Source organism: Chenopodium album, chromosome 14 (genome assembly GCF_948465745.1).
Source record: "Chenopodium album chromosome 14, dcCheAlbu1.1, whole genome shotgun sequence".
Classification (NCBI taxonomy): Eukaryota; Viridiplantae; Streptophyta; class Magnoliopsida; order Caryophyllales; family Amaranthaceae; genus Chenopodium; species Chenopodium album.
Genome location: NC_137847.1, coordinates 943283 through 965870, shown reverse-complemented (window position 1 = coordinate 965870; position 22588 = coordinate 943283). Strand labels below are relative to the sequence as shown.

At 34.7% G+C, this 22588-nt stretch overlaps 2 protein-coding genes and 1 pseudogene across 5 annotated transcripts; all 3 read right to left on the bottom strand.

Annotated features, from left to right (window-relative positions):
* Window positions 1-516: 516 nt before the first annotated feature.
* Window positions 517-3729, bottom strand: LOC145578464 (putative histone chaperone ASF1A). 2 transcript variants are annotated; one of them, XM_081635775.1, is made up of 4 exons: window positions 3314-3729; window positions 2321-2444; window positions 1221-1336; window positions 518-1131 (listed from the first exon to the last, which is right to left on the bottom strand). In XM_081635775.1, exons 2-4 carry the CDS (start codon window positions 2427-2429, stop codon window positions 733-735), a joined length of 624 nt encoding a protein of 207 aa, XP_081491901.1. In that variant the 5' UTR covers window positions 2430-2444; window positions 3314-3729; the 3' UTR covers window positions 518-732. The 2 variants fall into 2 exon arrangements, with proteins under 2 accessions (XP_081491902.1, XP_081491901.1); XM_081635776.1 differs by lacking the exon at window positions 3314-3729 and having other exon boundaries at window positions 517-1131; window positions 2321-2438.
* A 457-nt stretch (window positions 3730-4186) lies between these two features.
* Window positions 4187-14285, bottom strand: LOC145578463 (bifunctional purple acid phosphatase 26-like; annotated as a pseudogene). The gene is made up of 10 exons (XR_014098870.1): window positions 14000-14285; window positions 12925-13160; window positions 8751-8951; window positions 8511-8622; window positions 7918-8144; window positions 7410-7548; window positions 5817-6037; window positions 5399-5520; window positions 5129-5290; window positions 4187-4909 (listed from the first exon to the last, which is right to left on the bottom strand). The product of XR_014098870.1 is annotated as a bifunctional purple acid phosphatase 26-like (transcript).
* A 773-nt stretch (window positions 14286-15058) lies between these two features.
* LOC145578462 (bifunctional purple acid phosphatase 26-like) lies at window positions 15059-21718 on the bottom strand. 2 transcript variants are annotated; one of them, XM_081635774.1, is made up of 10 exons: window positions 21562-21718; window positions 20050-20276; window positions 18735-18935; window positions 18515-18626; window positions 17862-18088; window positions 17243-17381; window positions 16683-16903; window positions 16185-16306; window positions 15909-16070; window positions 15059-15299 (listed from the first exon to the last, which is right to left on the bottom strand). In XM_081635774.1, the coding sequence occupies exons 2-10, from the start codon at window positions 20239-20241 to the stop codon at window positions 15239-15241; spliced, it is 1437 nt and encodes a 478-aa protein (XP_081491900.1). In that variant the 5' UTR covers window positions 20242-20276; window positions 21562-21718; the 3' UTR covers window positions 15059-15238. The 2 variants fall into 2 exon arrangements, with proteins under 2 accessions (XP_081491900.1, XP_081491899.1); XM_081635773.1 differs by having other exon boundaries at window positions 20050-20273.
* Window positions 21719-22588: the final 870 nt, after the last annotated feature.

The window sequence follows — 22588 nt, the reverse complement described above, 5'->3', positions numbered from 1 at the left end:
AGCCTGTACAATTACTAACTACTATTCGCATATTCTGACAAACTCAAAACATCCTTGAAACTGATAAATCATTATGTATCTGATGGTTTAGTGTTCAAACTTCTAAAGGAAGCTCAATACATTGAGGAAGTGGATCTTAAATAATACTATGGAGCAATTTTTAAGGGATGGAGGGATTACTTTTGGTGCATGGTTAATACTTACCAAAAATTACTCTTAGTTTAGTATCATTGAAACCTAAATTCTTATTAGTATCAATAAAAAAGTGTATTAGCATTACTTTGGTGCCAAAGGGGGCCAAGAACAGGTTGTGCTTGTACAAAATGGATGCAAGCCATTATTAATTAGAAAACTTGATTTTTCATCCCTTTGTATGAACATAGACGAACAAGGAAAAAAGGAAACATGCCATAAAACTCAGTTGCCAGAAATCAAAGCAACGACTTTAAGTTTGATGGACATGGCCATAGACATGCACATGGTTACAGAAACAATAAGATACACTAAACCAGGAGCACAGTAAGATCTCAAAAATAAAGGCTGATCATTATAAGTAATATGTGATTGCTGATCCAACAATACAAGCGTATTGTACATTTGATCATCTCCTAAAACAATTCACATTGTATGACTTCTATGCGGTTTCACATCCTCTAGAATTGCTATCAAAATCATCGTGACTAGTTCTCTCTGGCTATCAGCAAGAAGCAACTACATTTATTTCGCGAAAATCTATTCCGGTTTATCCAGAGATGGTGATGGTGGCGGGATTTTGTTCTGTTCATTGCTTTCTGCAGGCTGCTCTTGTGGTGGCAGTTGCTCTTGATCATTGATTTCTGCAGGTTGCTCAGGTGGTGATGCTGCAGGCTGCTCACTGTGTTCAGTCTCTTCTGGGTGAAAATTTATGGGGAATTTTGTAACCCTTGGCTTATCAGTCAAAATATTCCTTTGAACTCTATCAAGCAACACCTTCTGAGGTGGTTCTTCTCTTAATTGTTCATTGTCATAGTCATTGTTCACATAATATCCAACTCTGATAAATTCTTGTCCCATGTAAGAGCATGTTAATAGCAAGACAGTGACACCAATAATATCTTCTTCGCGAATTTTGGATGGATCTGGTGGGTCTGCCTGAAATGAGGCACAAAGTTCATAGATATGACATTCTCACTATTGGCAACCAAAATTTGTAGCAAAAGCATGATACTATGATAGATAACCTGAAGAACAAAACGATAGTTGCCCACGTTGACAGGTCCTACAAGCACGCTTTCCAAGAGTTGATCATAAGTCTCATCTTCAGCTGATCCCACATAGATGAGTTTCCATTCTATATCTGTAAATGATTATACAAAGCAACCACACTTGAACAACCACTAATTTGATGACCACATCCGCAAAAAATTCAAAAATCCAACACAAAATGTTACGGTTATGATATTGTAGAAGTAGCTTAGTCAGCCTCCATTATTCAAATGATTTCCCTAAGCCCTAATTCTAAAATTTCTCATGTTATGGTTCTTTCTGCTACATAGTGTATCCATAATGTTGCTTATGTCAGACCAATAATAAGACAGTCAAAGCTACAAACTACCAAAAAAAAGCGCTAGTATAGAATATTATTTCTTCCATAGTTCCATTACTTACATCCTGTGTAACGCTAGATATATTGTACATTCCAAATTTCCAAGGTTAGTAAAAGAATAGATGCCCCTCATTTGCTCAATATATTTTGGCCAGTAAAGAAGACAGCAAACAACCCAGTGAGGATCCTGCTGATATAAATGCCTAAGGTAGTTAAGGGTAAAAGAATTGATAGTCGTGAAAGTTATATTGCTCAGAGGCTCTCTACCTCAATGTAGTTCCCTCCATTCCATATAGTATGCAGTTTTATAGGTTTTACTCACTTTCCCCTTTTATGTTGCCCTCTACCCCTGTCATCCTCTATTAGGAGCACTACGAGCTAATCTTCAACACATCATTCACACCTGTACAGACGCTCCTTGCCACGCTTGTACACACAAACTTGCCCAACCAGCCTACCACAGTCCACAGGGATGCATGCTTATGTGCACATGACATATGCATGCCTATGTTAAGCTATTTAAAAATTTCAACTTTTAACAAGACCCCTATATCAAGAAAATTTTCATCCCTATCAACTAATTTTACTTTCCAGGCAACAATGCGATATCAATTCTAATGGAAAACATCTTGGCTCTCAATATTAGCACTATTCAAGTACATGTGAATGCCAAGAACAAGTCAAATTAAAACGGATTATATGATATGCATAATTTACAAAGCTTGAGTGACCTACCATCTTTAAGAGAAACGACACACTCATAGGATATCTCGAATTGAAATGGACTGAGAAACGGTGCTGGATTATCCAAAATGGCAACATTAGTAATGTTGACTGCACTCATTGAATTTGTTTATGGCTGTAAAAAGAAAAGGGAAAAAAAAAAAACCCCTTATTTATTGATCAATTAAAACACCAAGATTCAAGAACCTTAACAAGAATGAGTAATTCACTTTTGAGATTAAACATAATACTGAAAATAGTCAAGCGAGTATGCAGCTGGAAATTTATAGCCAAAAAACGAAAGAATTCATCCAGTCAAGTGTAATCAATGAGCAAGACTCATACTTATTGCTTATCAGGTATCACATATTAGGTGGAAAATAGAAACTTGCTACCTTTTAATATAAAATTTGTGCTACTATTTATTTAATCATTACTCAAGCAAAAGAACATGTAATTCATGAAAAATTGTCTGATTTCGGTGCTTGATTCGAGGAAAAACAAGAAACCTCCACACATCAATTAGCTAATTAAACATCATAACACCAACTGAAAAGCAAAGTACACAGCATCTTCACCACAAATCATAAAAACTTCATTTCGTTACGAGTTTCTTTATCCCCAGCAACAGTTTAACCAACAAATTAAGAACTCTTAGAGCATACCAGCACAAGTGCTGTAAACTGAAATCAAGTAAAGTAGTAAACAAACCGCCAAAATCAGAATCAAACACTCCAAATTGAATAAAGATTTGCTAAACCGCGATTAAAAGATGTAACCCTAATCGCGAATTAAACCCTAAAATTCAATTCCAACAAAATCAATATACAAACAAAATCCAAAATCGAAGTTCCAAAAATACAATTCAATAGAAAGAAAAGCAAATTTAATAGAACAATAACAAACTGGATAGATACCCAGATCATAAAATCAAATGAATTGAAAAGGGAACCCTAAAAAAATCAGAATAACAACATAATAAAGTATTTTGCAGTATAATTTTACCTGCTTAAGAACACAAATATGGTGGCGAGTGAAGAAGATGAAGTGAAGGGAGACGAATCTAAGAACTTTGAAATGAGATTGAAAATAGGAGAACCCCAGAAAAATTGAGTCTTTAAATTGTAGAGGAAAGAAAAAGGAGGGAAAATCTGGAAATTTGGGGGAAATTAGGGAGGGAAAATGGAGGAATGAAAGGGAAATACAAGTTCAAAATGATTGTGTATTTTTTTTATTCCAAAAATGCCCTCATTAGTATGTCCAAATGTTTAATCCACCTTTTAAAACCACAAAAGCTTGCCGTATCACATACCATTTTCGTAATTAAATCAATAATTTTATTCAATCATCGTCAATTGTGGAGAATGAAAAAGTAGTTGATTTATTTACGAAAATGTTTAATCTCAATTTTATTCAACTTGGAATGTTTATCTAAGAATAGTTATGTGCCCGTCAAAAAAAAAAAAAAAAAAAAAAAAGTTATGTGCTTTTATTTGAGATATTAAGGTTATATTTGTAAATTTTGTTTACCAATTAACTTTAGGTGTTAATCAAGTGTGATGGCGTGAAGTGAAAGAAAGTTAAATAATATAACTTTACCACCGGGTTTGCTCTTTAGTTAAGATGTTTCTCTCTCTTCATTTCATATAACTTCTTTAAAAAAAACGACTTAACAACATGGTATAAGGATTATTTCATTTCTTCATGGCGTCAAGGCATAAACGATGTTTACTAAAACTGATATAACTTAAACCACCAAGAACAAATTTCAATGCATTTTATTTACCAAAATTCCACTTGATAAACAAATTATGTTTATCATTATGATTAGGTGAGACTTGCTACCTCCGACGGACGATATTTTTTTTTGCTTTATTGACTTTCCAAACTTTTGGATTTAGTTACATAAAAATATTGACTTTTCAAACAATAGACATAATTATTGAAAAAATTATGACTACATTATTCATATTGTGAAATTTGATACTAATTCTACGTAAATAACTAAAAATGACATTGATTTCAAACAGTGGCGTATTCAGGAAGTCAAAATAGTGGGTTTGAAATCGTTAAACTTCGTAAGGTATGGGTCCTCCGATTTTTTATTTTAATAATTGCGCGTTGGTGATTTCACACTTGGAGAAAAAAAATGTAAAAAATCAAAAAGGCCAAAAAAATGATTGAACCCATGAATCGAATCCCTGACTTAGGGGCTTAAGGCGCACTAATCAGCCACCAAAAAACCACCAAGCCATGCAACTTCTCCTCTTCTAAAAATCCAGGTTAATGGTATATATCCTTCCTTTTTGGTTTTTTAATAACAAAAAATTAAAAAATAAAAAAAAAACTTTTTTTTTTTAAAAAATTTTTTTTCAAAAAAATCAGTGGGTTCAATAAACCTACTGAACCCACCCTAAATACGCCACTGATTTCAAATCATATTTATGTAAATGCGATAAAAAAAATAAAAAAATAAAAAACATTAAAGAGTGATGAATAGCTCTACTATCTAGGTTTCAAGGGATCTTGAGACCGATTTCCATGACGAATGTATTATGTTTATCTTCCTTTCAGTGCCTGCTTCTCCAATTATTGCTTGCCCTGTATAGCCATCACAATAAAAAATTTCAATAAAGTTCACCAAAAACATAAACATAATTAAGCAAACCAGTTATAATGATGCAAATATTTCTTTTTTTTGACAAAAGGAAGATGCACAATTAAAGTATTCTATATTATAGAGTAACACTTAAATCTCTGGAGGAATGTGCAAAGTATCAAAATCATTTACCTTCAAACAGAATCAAATAGTGTACTTACCAGTATTGGTTCAATAGAACCATGGAGTCAGTATGCACTTTCAACCCATCATCATTTCGATTCCAATGATAGAAAGCATGCGTTCTGTTCTTAATCTCCAACGTCGAATGTCCATAGCTTGATTCTCTGAATGCAGAATATTGAGGTTGTGGATCTATAAAACTGTATGATGAAAAGAGATACTCGATTCAGTAACCAACCTACTGTTTTAAACAATCTCAACGAAGAAGTAATATTACAATGATTACTATGTAAAAAATTAAGCCTCACCTTTCTGCAAGACCTTGTTGATTTCCTCCGTCTCCAATGTTTATGTAGAAAGGAGCTGCTTTGTCCGGGACAGGATAACGTTCACCACCAGATACACGGTACTGTATGTTTGAGATTCGATTCTAGCAAAAGAAAAATAGAGTATAAGCACCATTTCACTAACGTCATGCTAGCATACCTGAAATGTAAAATAGACTATAATTCATTGTAAAAACTACTATCAAACATTATTAGGTTTCTTCAGTGCTGTTGTACCTCATTCCAATATCATTGTACTGGTTAAGGCGTTTGTTTAGGATATCGGACACATAATAGATATCTGACCATGATTTCCTACGACTTAATCATTAATTAAATAAGTACTTCATTCATGTTTTGCATCATAATAAATCAATGTAGTTTAAAAAAACAAACCTACCGATCTTTCATATGCATGAACATGGCCTGCAAAGATTACATCAACCTTGTGATGAACAAACCATTCCTCAAAGACAGAGCGCATACTCTCTCCTTCCATAAAATTTGCTTCATTGCTGCTGTAAAAAGGAATATGCATCAAAACAATTAACCATGGGGTCTTCTCCCTGTCCACCCTCTTAAGCTCTTCCTTAAGCCACTTCCACTGCGGCATGCCTCTTGCTGTGAAAAATCATATATCAGTCTCAGATTGGAAAAAGTATGCATGCTAACATATATCTGTGGAAAGTGCATGATAAGCAGTAAAAGTTGTTGCAAACAGATAGACACAAGTCACAAAACCAACTAGATGATCTTTCCTCACATTGGCAGACAGACCACACTAAAATCCTCACTTTTCAAACTGGCTTGCAACAGCAACTGGAATTTTGAACATTGAACATGGAGTGATAGTAGACAACAATATTTAGAAAGGTTGGTCTCCCCCACCAAGGGAAAAGCATAGTAAACAGAATATTTAGAAAGGTTGGTTTCAAGCCTGAAACCACCTCAGAACTCCATAAGGTAGCAGGAACCTTTTCAAAATTGTTAAAATACTGCTGTACTGCAAATATTACTACACTAGTTATTCTGTTTTCATGATCAAATTCATACACTCTAACATAGGGATGAATCAGTTATAACAAGTGCGAGTAAACATCTTGAAGCCACTGCTGCAATAGCAGAGACCCTAGTTTCACTCATTTCTCTGATCTTACATTCAGTTTGAAATTTAGGAGATTAGGACATTTCCACGTCAAAGCCTATAGAGAACTACTTGGTCCTCACATATTCAAGGGAAATGAGTGACATTTCCACACCATGCCTACTGTAACTCTATCATACTGATCAGACCTCAACAGTCAACACAACTATGGGGGGCTTATGCTCAGTTGTCATATTTTATTGTCTTCAGGATGGATTGGTCAGGAGGCATTTTCATCATGAGGTTGACGACTGTAAATCAATTAATCAAAATGCTATCTACCTTTCCCATTTATGATATGGCTGAGAAATGATTGCTTACCCTCAAGGTTCCAACGTCCAAGGCTTCTTCAACTATCAAAATTTTCCTTTGAGAATTAAACTCAATCATAAAATTTCTTGAAAGCCAGTAATTTATCAAAAACTTTTTTTCGTCTCCTTCCCCTTTGTTGCATATACTACCCAGTCTTACAAAATATAGCTCACTTTCCAAAACTCCCTTTCTTTCAGATTATTGTGTCCATGAATGTGCTTTAAACACTTCTTCGCCATCTTCAGGTGCCATGCCCATTTACAATATATACAATAATGACTCTAAGCCCATCACAGAAAGATGCATAACTTAGATCAGAGGCTAGGAAAGCTTGTCAAGATGTCAACCAACATTATTTTCTTTGGCTGAAAAAATACCACTGAACTGTTTTATACATCACTATAGACACTTTAACACCTGATAATCAATTAAAAGTACATGGCAGGATGCTATGACCGTCTTCACCCACCCCATTCCATCCCAATAAAGTGCATATGTTATTCCAATGAGATAGATGCAAGGCAGACAGAAGCTAACCAAAGGGAGAATAGCTGGAGAGCACTATAATGTGGGCAGATGCTCGCCGGATAGCGTACCAAAGAGGATCACTGCTTTCACAAGTTGCATAAGGTGTAGCGTACCTATGGAGGTATGACTTGAAAGGAAAAACTTCTCCCTGGACACAGAATAGAATAAAAATCAATAGGTCAACAAAAAATGACAACAAAGTCGTATATTTTTGAAAAGACGTGACTCACATATCATATAATCAGAATATATATACGAATCTTCTGAAAGTTTGTCACACCTAAAAAACACACACAGAATCAACACCCTACCCCCAGCACGCGCACACACACACACACACACACACACACAAAGATATTGTAAACCACTTTTCCAAAATTTATCCCTCCCAAAAATGATATAATCACCTGATAAATACTCCAAGAAAGCAAAACCATTTCTCCTTTTATAAAAATTGTCAAATGCAAAATCAAGACCATAAAATTCTTCAGACGGAAAAGAAATTTAAAATCTTTACCAATTCAGGCAAGTATTCTATTTCATGATTTCCAACAGACCATATCCAAGGCTGGTATGCAGCAGCCTTTTCAACTAAACGTCCCCATGTATCCCATCAAAGTCCAATGTCATTGTAATGATATTTATCAGCGTAAGAAAGATCCCCAACATATAAGACAGTTTGGGCTCCACTCTGAAGGTAATGCTCAAGTGTAGAGAGAGAATTATACGTCTGGCCCAAGTCACCTGAAACAGACAATAAAGAATGAGAATTCCAACTATAAAGATCTTATCTCTTATATACACTTAGCGAATTACAGTGGTGGTAGGGTTGTGAGTCACCATCCTTTCCGGGTAGGATAAAACAGTATGTTTGAAATAGGCAGCAGCATCGGGTTTAAAAGTTATTTTCAAAGGCATATGTAAATTACATAAGAGAGATGTCTTTAAAAGTAGCACTTGAGTTGATATTGTCCTGAAAAACCATCTTCTACTACTCAAGCTTACTGCTAAAACATGTAAAAGCTTAGCCAGAAGCTACATACCAGATCAAAAAATTCATGACAAAAATCGAAGAAAAAAAAAATCTTCCACTAGAAAGAAACCACAAACCAATAATGCCAAATTTATACGAGGAATCTGGATTAATCATGGGAGGAGTTTGAAACCAAAACTTGCGGGATGAGTCATCACTTCCAATCTTGTAAAAATACCTTTTGTTATACTGTATTGCAGAAAACAAAGCAAAGGAAGAGAAGAGCATAAAAAAGAGATAGACGTGGAAGAGAAAAAGATGTAAGCCAATGAAGCTGTTACAACCAAATGTACCTAGCCACTAACAAACTAGATTACCTCAAGACCATCAACAAGACAATGGTGGATATATCCAGAATTATACTTGTAGAAGCTGTAGTTTGCAACTGTGCCCTCAGCAGAACAATCAAATTTATCCTCTGATGTTCCATATTGGACTTTGCTAGATCCCGGTTCATCAGGTGTCAGCCACGAGATTATAACAGCTTGTCCATCATAGTCACCTTGTGTGATATGCACCTTCCACCACAGCACCCAAATGGATAATCAAGTTAGAGCGAGCCTAGAATATATCTTATTTGTGTAACACTGAAGGTCATCTTCAGGCAACAAACATCACCCTCACTATATTCAATAGTTACTTTTGATGTTTAGTTAACATGGTAGGTTTTCTTCTTAATAAAATAAATAGTTAGACTTGTTACCAGAAGGTTAATAATATGCCAAGGCGAGACAAGCTGTTCTTTAAGGTGGTTATAGATTTTTGCTGTAAATGCCTGTGAGCCCCTTGATGAATTTCTTGAAATTTGATTTAATTTACTTAACCACAAAGAAGATGGCTTATAGTAACTTGTGTTTGATTTTTATAGGTAAGTGTATATATAATTTAAATCCTCCAACGGTCCAGATCACATAAATAAAGAAGATAAGAATATGGAATTAGTGTGGGCAGAACAATTGCACTTATGATATTATGAACTAGCATAACTGACCAGACATTAATGGTAGAAAGTGAATTTGATTAATGATGCTGAAATCACAGAACATTAAAAACAAATGTCAAGTGATCAAGTAATCGAGAGACTTAGACATACTCCCAAAAGGAAACTAATTAAGTAAGGCTTAAATAAATTTCTCATACTGCCTCCTATTCCTACCGTACTCCACTACTTATATAGACCTCCTGATTTCATTACCTCTAACTTATTTCCTGCCTTTCTTCCTCCATGAAATGAGATTTCATTTGTTATGGGTACTTTTCCATCAAAGGTTTCATTATGAATAATTGTAAACTCCCAAAATCAACAATGGGAGGTTGTTGGTAATGGTGTTGAGTAGCAAACAGGAATATATAATATAATATAAACAAACCAAGGATGCATGTATCAACAACATGGTGGGTTATGAATGGGTGAATTTGGGTTTGATAACCCAATGAAAGAATCCTGACACCTTAATAGGCCCCTAGGATGCAATTTGGTGATTAGAACCATCTCTTCTAGCTTTTGATTACCAATGCAACACAATTTTGAAATATCAGCATAGTTGAAACGAACTCATTCTCAAGACATTGTAGATCTGTAGGTAGACCTGTTGTGGTTCCAAACCTACTTTTATGACCCCAAGGATACCCCACAGTTCACTCTTACCGAAAATTTTACAGAATTTGGTCTGAAAGTGTGGATTATATAGAATTCTGCTTTGGACAATTTTCAACTTATCTCGACTAGAAAAAGGAAAAAGGCTGAGTTGCTTCTCATGGACCCCACGAGACCCCGGGAGGTCATTTGTGTGGTTGAAACCATAACTTGTAGCTCATGAGTACCAATGCAACTTAATTACGAGATAACCACATTATTGAACCGAACTCATTCTTGGAACTTTGTAGAGCTATAGGAAGGCTTGCTATGGTGTTCCAAACTAAATTTTATAACCTTGGTGAACACTCTAGTACTCTACACACTTATTTCATTTTTGGAAAATTTTCTGTAAATTGATCTTAAAGCGTGGATTATAGCCTTCAATTTTGAATAATATTTGACTTTTTCGAGCCCAAAATGGAAAGATTCTTGGGTGTTTACCATGGACTACACAAGGCCCCAGGAGGCTATTTTGGTGGTTAGAACCATCTTTTGCAGCTCTTGACTACCAATGCAACATAATTTATGAAATAGCTTTATATTTAAACCAAAACACATTTTTAGGACTTTGTAGACCTATTTGTAGCCCTATTATGTTTCCATACCAACTTTTATGATCTCAAGGTGCCCCCCACAAGCTCACTTCATTTTCAGAAAAAATTTCCGAAATTGGTCCAAAAGCGTTGATTGTAGCCTTTAGTTTTGAACAATTTTTGACTTTTTCAGACCCAAAATGGATTAATGCTGAGGTGCTTCCCATGGAACCCACGAGACCCTAGGAGGCCATTTGGGTGGCTACAGTCATCTCTTATAGCTTTTGACAACCAATGTAATGGAATTATGAAATATCAATGTAATTGAACCAAGCTCATTCTTGGAACTTTGTAGACCAACTGGTACGCTTGTTATGGTTCTAAATAAACTTTTATGATCCTACAGGATACCCTACGCGCTCGCTTTAGTTATGGAAAAATTTCCCAAAATTAGTGTGAAAGCGTGGACTTTTCTGAAATAGCCATTTAATCTTGGAATTGAAATAGCCACATAATTAAGTCGAATACATTCTTGTGTTTGTAGAACTAGTAAAAGGCTTATTATGTTTTTAAATAAACTTTTATGACCCAAAAGGACACCCCACACTCTCATTTCAGTTTTGGAAAATTTTCTCAAAATTAGTCCAAAAGCTTGAATTATAACCTTCAATTATGGACAATTTTCAACTTTTACAGGATCAAAAAAGAGAGAGGTCGGGGTGCTTCCTATGGACCCCACGAGAGCCTGGGTGGTTGAAATCGCCTAATTTGCTTTTAAATTGTCAATTTAGCCGGTTATGTATACGCCTTCTTTAATTAATTGGAGGCCAGTAGGCCACGATGTGCCTTTATGTGATTGAGTACAAGTTGTACATGGTACAAACAAAATATGACCCCAGCATGTATGTCCTACCATCACTTGAGTTTTCTAGTTTGGCTTATAGAGGATATTTTTGGACTCAGCAAGTTTAAAAATCAAGGTGCTTCTCAATGTTGGTCCACTTGGTGACTAGAGGTCCAAACCCATCTCATTCATGCCTTGGCTACCTCTCGTTATCATGTGTTAAGATGTCTTAGGCTTGGCCTTGTGTTTCCTTGCCTTACCTTGTGATGCCTTGGATTGGTCTTGTGTTGCCATGCCAAAATAAGGTACTTTTTTTTATAAAAAAAAAACAGATGAGGTGTTTTTATACCTTCTCCTCATGCCCATGCCCCTGCCTAGGCCATGGTGTTCCTTTAAGCTTCCTAATTGTTTATTGTGCATTTTCGATTGTATTCCTGGTACGGCTGGTTCATTACATATGTCGCATGCTTGGCACCAGCAAAGCACAATCTATCCGTGTAGCCTGCCTTTCTCTACTAAAAACTGGCATATCTCCTTCTGCACAAACATGCTTGTGATGCTCATTGAAAACTCTCCAACTCAACTTCCATTTCCAAATGGTTTCACCTTTATAAATTTCATAGAGGAGTTATAGCTCCATGAAGAGCTTGGTTTCACCTTCAAGTCTGGAAAGCAATTAACCAAAATCCAAGCCTCGCAATGCATCATGGACCATCTAAAAGCTTTAAGCAACAAAACTTAAGCAACTAAGATGCGTTATCACCAAATAACCTGGAGAATTGGAGCCCTAATTATATCCAACTAATATAGGGGAGTGGCTACCATTTAGTGCAAAAATTACCGGGAAGCTACACAAAAAGGGTTCTATGTCTCTATTATTGAATTGATGAATCTTAGCTTCTTCTCTCAAGATTATTTTTCTCTCTAATCTTTCACCATTCTTAAACAAACAGTAGTAACGGATAATTTCTCCCACTATATATATACAACCTCTGTTTCTTATTATGTGAAGCAAAGGGGTATTATTTGTGAGAAACTGAGACATATAAAATTCGTTTGTTGCACATAATAAAGAACATAGGTAGTAGTATATATTACACTTAAAGCAAAATTTATAAGGTTAAATTCAAACCATTCCAATTCCCCATCTACCCCCAAAAGTTGGAAAATAATTTGCATGAGCGCATAGTATGTCAGCAAATTCATATGCAAATCCCATGAGCCAGTCACAAGGCACAGGGCACAACAAAGGGAAGGTAGCACGCAACGTTTGAGATGCAAAACTACTGTGTTTTTTGGACTAACAAATTTCAATTGAACACAAATTGTTTAACAAGACAAAACACAGATATAACAAAGGATATTAAACTTGCATTGTTTCTGCATAAATTAAATTATTCAATCCTCGTTTAATCACTTAAATGGAGAAATTCCAATCCAGAGTAATGGGAATAGTCAAGAGTGTAGGTGCTTACCTGTTGAGGAGCATTACGGCCCTCTGGAACTTTAAATACTTCACTATCAAGAGGTATATCAGTTGCTGGCCACTCTGACCGAACATAAGTGCTTGTTATCCCAACACTTTCTTCATGGATATAGCTAAATAAAACCATACTCATCAGAGGTACAAAAAGAAATGGAATCGCCCACAACAATATCCTCTCCATCCTCATCGTCACTACTTACAGTCCCCTGATGCTTACATATACTCCTGCATATATAAGACAACATAAACCACTTAGTGAGTTAGTGCAGTTTTGAGATAAATTATTATGTAGTAGACGATTTATGTTCGATGTTTCTTCTCTTCTTGATATATAGCAACAGATTTTCTTCAGTACTTTTAGCACAATAAAATCATAACAACAATCAAAGGATTTGTGAGTGCACAAGCTATAGTAAATTTCCTCTTATTGTTTTTTGGCATACTAGATCAACTAAGGGTGTGTGTGGCAACTTGGCAAGCACTTCAGCTACCCTCCATCTCATTTATTTTTCGTGATTTCGACTCCGAAAACTCAGTTTGGCAAATCATTTAGCTAAATTTACTTCTTTTGAGCTCCCAATTTAAGCTAGTTTGTCAATTTATCATACTTATATGTTTGGTAAGTTAGCCTGTCAATTTAGCTAAAGAATGAAACTTTTTCAGATCAAATAACCATCAACCTTAGCTTGTCGTTTAAACTGGTCTTTTCTAGCTTCTAGCCAATTTTTTATTTCAATTTTTAATCACATTACTAGCCGAAAACACCTTAAATCAATCAAATTAAACAAATAGAAATTCAAAATTCCAACCAACCCAATTCCAGTAATCATTTCATAAACCCAAAAAAATTAAATGTATTCAAAAACAACCTTAATTAGAAAAAAACAATGGGTTAAATTTATCCAAATATTGCCTTTAAAATACATTAAATTTTCATTCTACCACCTAAAAAACACCAAATTGATAATTCAACTAAGGGGCATACACCAGCAAAAAAATTAAAATTAAATTGACAATTTTAATCTTAAATATCAGAAATTTATTAAAAGAAATGGTGGGATTACCTTGAAGCATCAATGGCAAGGAAGAACTGAGGAGAGAGAATGAACATGGTGGATAAATTGAAGAAAAATGTAGACTTTTTTTTTTTTTTTTTTTTTTTTTTTTTTTTTAAAAAAAAAAAAAAAATGGAATTCACGGTCTTTTTTAATGCAATTTGGAACATTCAACAGAATTCATGCTTAGATACTGAGATGATGGGAGGACAGGTGATTAAGGAAATATTAAACAAACAAGACTTTCATTTGTCAAAATTTTGAGAGTTTGGATTAGATTCTCTTACATTTCTATCAGCCTGTCAGAGGTGGCTATTGGGTCGGGTCGGGTTGACCTATCAACCCAATGACCAATCCTGATCCACCCATCGACCAGGCTTATCGGGTATGAATTGTGCAAGGAATTAATATTAGGGGAAGGGTATGTTAGTCATATTCTATTAGTAGTAGCTTGAGGAATAAGTTAGATCTCTTAAGTGGGTTTTTCTATATATAGGCCTCATTAGGAGGAATAATGATCATGTTGAATATTATTGAAGATTGTTATTGGGAGAGAGTGAGCCTCTCGAAAGCTCATACTTGGGAGAGAATCCATCTCTCGAAAGTGGAATTATCCTTCTATTAGTGTAATTAACATATTAGCAATATAATCATCATTGTTCTTCCCTAATTTCTGCCATAATTAGAGCTGTAATCTTGTCAGAAACCATGCTAATTCCTAGCAAATTGACTTTGACCCAAGTACAAGTTTGGATGGGTCACCTATTCATGGGTTAAGCTCCTCACCTACCAACTCGGTTATTACGTTCCACCTTGACTAGTTGCATCATCATGATCAATCTATTTATGTCTTATACGAAGTAATAAAGCAATAGTTTTTTTTTAACCACTTTAGTTTCCACCTTATTAATTCTGTAAACAATACTTCTTTCAGGTAAACTTCGAACATGTTATACTTAATTGCACGGACAATATAAAAGATGCAAACTCAAATAATATGAAAATTTATGTTTGGATCATTTGTGATCAATTTTTTCCTAGTCAATTGTTTTTATATTTTGAAGCATATTTTTGGGGGAAAAAAAAATTGGACATTTACTTTTGAGATGTTGATTTCCAACAAAAGAAGGCACCATAAAATTACAGCAAAGTAACTGAAAGTTTGGAAGACCTGAAACTTCATTACAGAAACATGTTATCTCAACCTAATCAAGACATTATACAAGATTTCACTCCTCAACATTGACATTAGAAAACAGCAGCCCCAAAAGATGGCTTCTCCAGCTTCCTTCTGCGGCTATTGCTTGCCCTGTATCGTCATAACAATAGATTGTCTCAAGGAATGTTCATCAAAGAGGCAACATATAAAAGATGTGTACAACCTAAACCAAACTCTTCATCCTCAACATATAAAAGATGTGCTCACGCAGAGTAGAAAACAGTTGAGCCCCAGTTTTGGTGGTTCATAATGCTACATTAATTTAAGAAAAAGATGTGTACAACCTTAACCAAGACAGACATATGTTGTATTCAAAGATGAATTTAGTAGTTGTGATTGGTGGAAATTGTAAGCTAAAGGGTCAATTGGGAAATTTGTCCTACCATGTAACTCGAGAGGCAGCGTCATATAAGTATTACAGTGCGTACAGCTGAATGAGGCAGCACACATTATGCTGCTTGGTATCATGGCAGTTGACTAATTCGTGTTTTACAAAAGAAAAAAGTGGACTACGTATATAATCAACTATAGAACACTTCTTTATCACCACATTTGTTAACTAGAGAAATGTAAGATTTACTTCACGATTTCATGGTATATCTAGTTGTGGCCAAAATATTCACCAAAATCCATGGAGATTCACAAGTAATCAGTAATCAGAAACCTTTATCTACAAGCACAATCAGATAGTGGACTTACCAGTACTGGTTCAGTAGAATTGTGGAGTCAGTAGGCACTTTCTTCCCATCATCATTCCGATTCCAGTGGTAGATAGCATGTGTTCTGTTCTTGATTTCCAATGTTGAATGCCCATAGCTAGATTCTCTGAATGCTGAATAATCAGGTTGTGGATCTCTGAACCTGAATGGTAAAAAGGTATAAACAATTCAAAAGCCTGTTTGAAAGTTCTTGTAAAGGAAGTAAGAGCACAATGATGCCTTCTAGTCATTTACAATGTAAAGATTATAGTATCACCTTCCAGCAAGACCTTCTTGATTTCCACCATCTCCAACAGTAATGTATACTGGAGCTGCTTTGTCTGGGACAGGATAACGTTCACCACTAGATACATTGTATTGTATGTTTGAGATTCGATACTTGCAAAAGAATAAGAAAAAATTAGTTGAGTAACTCATCCTACCAAACAAAAGGGTTCTTCTATCCAAGGGAAAGAAGTCTGTTACATGACTAGGTTCGAAAAAGGACCATTAAAAACACATCATACTAGCATAAATGCATAATGGAGCAGAAAACCAAATGTAATTCACTTAAGATGTGACCATCATTATTAATAGTCCTTTGTTGACAAATTCTACACCAAAAGAAATGGCCTAGTAAAAAATAGTGCCTTGAACAGTGTCCTAAAGTCGTGCTATTGGATTGAAAGATTGCTTAGAAATCCAACACAGATATTTTAATGTCTTCCTTCAGTTGATTAGCCACATAAAAGTCAATGCAGACAGAAAAACCTACCGATCTCTCATATGCATGAACATGGCCTGCAAAGATTACATCAACCTTGTAATGAACAAACCACTCCTCAAAGACAGATCGCATACTTTCACCCTCCATGAAATGTGCTTCATTGCTGTTGTAAATTGGGACATGCATCAAAACAATCAACCATGGAGTTTTCTCCCTGTCCACCCTCGTCAATTCTTCTCTAAGCCATCTCCATTGTGGAGTGTATTTCACTGTTGAGGAAATTATATATAGTCAAGTATATGGAAAAAAAAAAAAAGAAAGAGTTAAATAAACACGAAACACACAAGGCCATGGACTTCTAAGGAAAGTGCATGTCAAGCACTGGAATTGATGTACAACAATAGATGGGGGGCAGGCAAAGCTTGTATTTTTCTTTGATGGGAGGGTAGACTATAGAAGCTTTATAGAACACCCAATAGTAAGAAAGAATTACATAATATGGAACAAGACTTTAAAGTTTAAACGCCCCCCTCCACCACCTTCAACAAAAAGGGGAAAAAAAATGTTGCTTGAATGAGAATATTGAAAATCAATTAGTTAAAGCTTACCAAAAGGAGAATAGCTAGACAGCACAATAACATGGGCAGATGCCCGCCGGATAGCATACCAAAGGGGACTGCTGCTTTTACAAGCTGCATAAGGAGTTGTGTATCTCTGGAGGTATGATTTAAAAGGCACAACTTCTCCCTAAATACAGAAACGAACCACAAATCAATAGGCAACGAAATGAAAACTTATTCATGCATCTGATAGAGACATGATTCATACATCATTAAATCGAAATATTGCATTCAAATAAATGATTACTTGCCTTAAGCTTAACCAATATAGCTGTTAAGCATTCAATATTGAATACTATGCTTTTATATGTACTACCTCCGCTTCATATTATTTGCAACGATTAGACATTTTTTTTTCTCTCTACTTTATGTCAAATCGTTGCAAATAATATGAAACAGAGGTAGTAAAAAAAATTGATTTTTTATGGACTAAAAAAAGTCAAAGATAATGGTTTATTAGTACTGTAAACGAGAGTCGCAAGGAAGCAACACAAAAATTTGACATCTCTGTTTGAATAAGTGGATTTACTTATGATACAAATATATCTATCTATATTCTATATAGACAAAAAAAAATGTCCTCAGACAATGTCATCGAAAATTTTACCAGCTCAGGCATGTATTCTATCTCATGATTCCCAGCAGACCAAATCCAAGGCTGATATGCCGCAATTCTTTCAACAAAACGACCCCATGTATCCCATCGGATTCCAATGTCATTGTGATGATATCTGTCAGCGTAAGAAAGATCCCCAACAAACAAAACAGTTTGCGCGCCACTCTCAAGGTAATGCTCAAGTGTGGAGAGAGAGTTATATGTCTGACCCAAGTCGCCTGAAACAGACCAAAAGAATGTCAAAATTTACTGTAAGTACTTGATCATCTCTCTTTTACCGTTTAGCCAAAAAGGGGGCAGGATAGGCAAAGTGAACATGAAATCAGTGACATAGTCAGGTGTAACCATAAAAAAAAAATGCTCGCATACAGAGCGGTATTTGGAGAAAAAAAATAAAGAAAGAAAGAATTTGCATAATTCAAGTCAGAATCCTGATATCTGTCTGGAATCAGGAATTGGCAGCAACCAAAAACTATGTAAGTAAGCTATTTTTCAAAGCAGACAGAAAACCAGCTTATTGCTTAAATCTGTAAAAGTTTAGCTAAGAGCCAAGAAGCAACATACTACTTAAACAGCCAATCAAAATACACAAGTTCATGATAAATAGAAAAGGTATGCTTTGCACAAGAAACTAAAACACTAACCAATAATGCCAAACTTGAATGAGGAATCAGGACTAATCTCAGGAGGAGTCTGAAACCAAAATTTGCGAGATGATACACCACTTCCAATCTTGTAGTAGTACTTCTTGTTATACTGTAAAGCATAAGACAAAGGGAGGAAAATGATATAAGAGGAAAGAAAAGATGTGATTAGTGAAGCTACTACAATCAAATGTAGCTAGTCACAAACAAACAGCAGTACCTCAAGACCATCAACAAGACAGTGATGGATATAACCAGAATTATACTTGTAAAAGCTGTAGTTTGCAACTGTCCCCTCTGCAGTAAAATCATATTTATCTTCTGATGTTCCATATTGCACTTTGTTAGATCCCGGTTCATCAGGTGTTACCCATGAGATTATAACAGCTTTTCCATCATAGTCACCTTGTGTTATCCGTACCTGCCATCAAACCACCCAAAAGAGTAATTAATAATTTAAAACTTGACAATGATCTCATTTCCAGAACACTAAAGTTCATCTTCAGGCAACATAATGCCGTATTCAATGGTATATATTAAAATTATGTTTATAATATATACTTTCGAAATAAAGCCTAAATTGTAGTTGACTTTTTATGGCCATATATCCTAGTCCAGATTGTGCATGTGATGCTCATTTGAGAACTTTCAAACTCTACTTATATCTCCAAGTGGTTTCAAGTTCAACTTATTCACAAAGGAGATATAACTCTTCAGAATGCTTTGTTTTGGCAACTCTTTCCATCTTTGTGTGAGTTCATTGCCATCCTCTCAACCAAAATACCAGTCTTTGAATGCATCATAGACCATTTAAAACCCAGGAACAAAATTCAAGCAATTGAGATGCACCATCAATAGAGTAAAACCACCTTATAGAGTTAAGCCTATAACAACTATCTCTGATTCTCACCAAAAGATATAAAGGGAATGAAAACCATCTTCAGCAGATATTAAGGAATGAATGCACATTTAGTTACTTTTCCAGGGAACTACATAGACAAGGCTTCTATTTCTACTCAAGTGAGTTGAACTGAATAAGATAAACCTTAACCTCTTCTTCAAACTGAATCAGATGAACCTTAACCTCTTCATCCTACAATTCATTTTCCCACTGATCTGTCACAATTCTTAAACACTCAATACTAATGGGTGCCTCCACCACTTTTAAGTTCAGCCCATATTATGTCCCCAATGTAGGATTGAATAGTAAGTCACAGAAACCACATGCAACTCGCACAAATTTAAAGATAATGCCCAACTAGGAAGATAGCATGCAACAGATAAACAAAATTTTGGATTTTTGCACTAACAAGCTTAAATTTTACACAAATTGCCACCAAAACAAGACAAGGCACAAATAAACATAAGAAATTGATATATCTGTTTGAATCTGCATAAATTAAATCCATAAAAAGTTAAAAGCCATTTAAGTGGCGAGATTCACAATGCAGGGAAAGAGCCAAAGTACTTAATGAGAAAATTGTTAATGAGGTTGTGTTTCCTATCTTATTAGATTCAGAAGTGCAGGTGCTCACTTGTTGAGGTGCATTATGACCCTCTGGAACAGCAAATGCCTCATTATCAAGAGGTATATCAGTTGCAGGCCACTCTGACCGAACAAAAGTGCTTGTTAACCCAGCATCCCCCCTGTGAACATAACTCACGAAGACAAGTGATGCAAAAAGAAGTTGAGTTGTCCACAACAAAATCCTCTCCATCCTCATCATTGTTACTGACAATCAGCAGATGCTTACATAGACTGCTGCATACATAAGATGGCATAAACCACTTAGTGCAATTTTGTGACTAAACAAAATAACATCTATTGTAACATTTATGCAATTTACTTGTGACAATATCAGTGAGCTTAGTAGCTTACAAGTAGTAGCCCAGTAACAAAACCAACCACAACCACAGTCAAACAAGGCTCAACCCTATTACATAAAGAGAGAGAAAGCAAGTCTCTATGCCATTACAAATGAAAAAAGAAGGCGGCATTATATTGGAACCAATCTAGAAGTCAGTTTACCACAAATCCACAATGTAATTCAAAAGGCATATAACTAAATCAATTTTACAATTTTCTTGTCCTATGCTCTTTTAAAGTTTTTTTTTTTTTACAGAATAGCAACATACAAAATATATTTCTTCAACAATAAAATCATAGCGATGAAAGGATTTGTAAATGTATGAGGTAATGAGAAAACCCTATTTTTGAAGTATCACCAAATTTGACATTGCCTAGAATATATTTCACAACCATGCTCTATTGTTAGCCCCACTCCCTTTTAGGCATATTAGATCAATGAGATGTGTTCAGCAAGCACTTCATGTACCTTCCCACCAAACTTAACTTCCGTTTTAAACTCCGAATTCATGCTAGCTAATCACTTTTAACTTAGTTTGGAAAACATTAATTATTTGAATTAATGTTCAACTCCCAATTTATGCTAGCTTATCATATTTATGTGTAAGCTGGCTTTTGAAGTTTGAGTTAACTTATAATTTTAGCTAAAGAATGAAGCTTTTTAGGATCAAATATAATATCAACTACCTTTCATCTAGCTTTTTCTAGTTTCCATCCTACTTTTTCAATTAAAATTTGCAGTTTTCATCTATACATTAAATACCTTATCATTTCAACTATTCTTTCAAAAATAAAGTTATAAACTTCTCAATTTCCAACCAATTTTCCATTCTAAACAACATATTTCAGCAAACTTGTTTTAAACGATTAACCCGATAACAATTTCAAATTTTTCAAATGATCCAATTCAAATAATCATTTCATAACCAAAACCCCACAAGAAAAATCAAAGATTTAAATTTTATAAACAGCTAATGGGTCAAAATGATCAAAAGAATACCCCTAAACTGCATTTAAATTTCATTCGTTGACTTGATAACTATGCTTAAATCAACTATCAATAAAAATTACATGATGGGATCTTCAAATTAATAATCAAGAAAAAAAAAGCATAAACTATACAATAGGGTATAAAATTTTTGATGAATAAGTATTAAACATTAGAAGAAATCAAGGGTACCTTAAAGCATCAGCGGATTGTTGTAGATAGATTGAAGTAAAAGAGAGGGAAAATGGCGGAAATTTATATAGTACGAGTAGTAAATTGAAGATTATTTGGATTTTAATAATGTTGGGATGCGTAAATTAACAGAAACCCATGCTTATATGGCAGATGCTTTAAAGTAACAAACAAATGTCTAATTTGTCGTGTGTTTTAGGGAGAATCAGGAGCTAATTACATGAATACATTGGCATATACTAGGAGTGCTTATGAGACGAGACAACTTGTGAACTACTCGAGTACAACTCGATTAAAACTTGATTTGGTCAAAACTCGACTCAAACTCGAAATCGATTCAAAACATCTTATTTATCATGTATATTAAGGAGAATTAAGACTAATTTACGTGAATACATTGGCATAGAGATAATAAGATAGAGCTAGGCATGCGCCGAAAATACGATGAAAGGACTAATGTTAGTGTTGTTTGAATTTGTTTGGTTTGTTTACCCGAGTTAAATGATTAATGAGTTAATGACAATTTACTATATTTAAAGGAAAAAGATTTCAAGACTTCAAGTTATATAATATGGATCTAATATCGGATGATTTACAAAAACATAGCTTTTTTAAAAATTTATTTACGATTTTGCGTTGGAATGAAACTTATTTACGAAAATACAGTCCACGTAGGCTCAGAATACGTATGGATTAATTTTTAATTTAGAAACAAACCGCTACAAGTAATTTGTCTTTAATACTACAAGTAAAGATATGGAGTAGCAATTTATAAAGGGTTCAAAATGAGGTAGCAGTCTGAAACATAAAATAACAAAAATAAACTTATCCGAGCTTACGTGGACAATAGTTTCGTAATTAAGTTTCATTCTGACACAAAAGTGTAAATAAGTTTTCAACTAACCATACTTTTGTAAATCATCGATATCTTAAGGTTTCCTTTTCTTTTTTTTTTTTATCCTCCTTTTCATTTCAAGTTATATTAAATTTGATATAGTCCGTAATATTTGGCCTAAAGAAACTCATC

Coding starts and splice junctions, on each gene's coding strand:
- LOC145578464 (XM_081635775.1), bottom strand. CDS start 2,429: ATGAGTGCAGTCAACATTACTAATGTTGCCATTTTGGATAATCCAGCA. Junction 1,337..2,320: donor TGTCGTTTCTCTTAAAGATG/GTAGGTCACTCA, acceptor AATCATTTACAG/ATATAGAATGGAAACTCATC. Junction 1,132..1,220: donor ACTATCGTTTTGTTCTTCAG/GTTATCTATCAT, acceptor GCCTCATTTCAG/GCAGACCCACCAGATCCATC.
- LOC145578462 (XM_081635774.1), bottom strand. CDS start 20,241: ATGATGAGGATGGAGAGGATTTTGTTGTGGACAACTCAACTTCTTTTT. Junction 18,936..20,049: donor GTCATAATGCACCTCAACAA/GTGAGCACCTGC, acceptor GTTTGATGGCAG/GTACGGATAACACAAGGTGA. Junction 16,307..16,682: donor TTCATGCATATGAGAGATCG/GTAGGTTTTTCT, acceptor TTCTTTTGCAAG/TATCGAATCTCAAACATACA.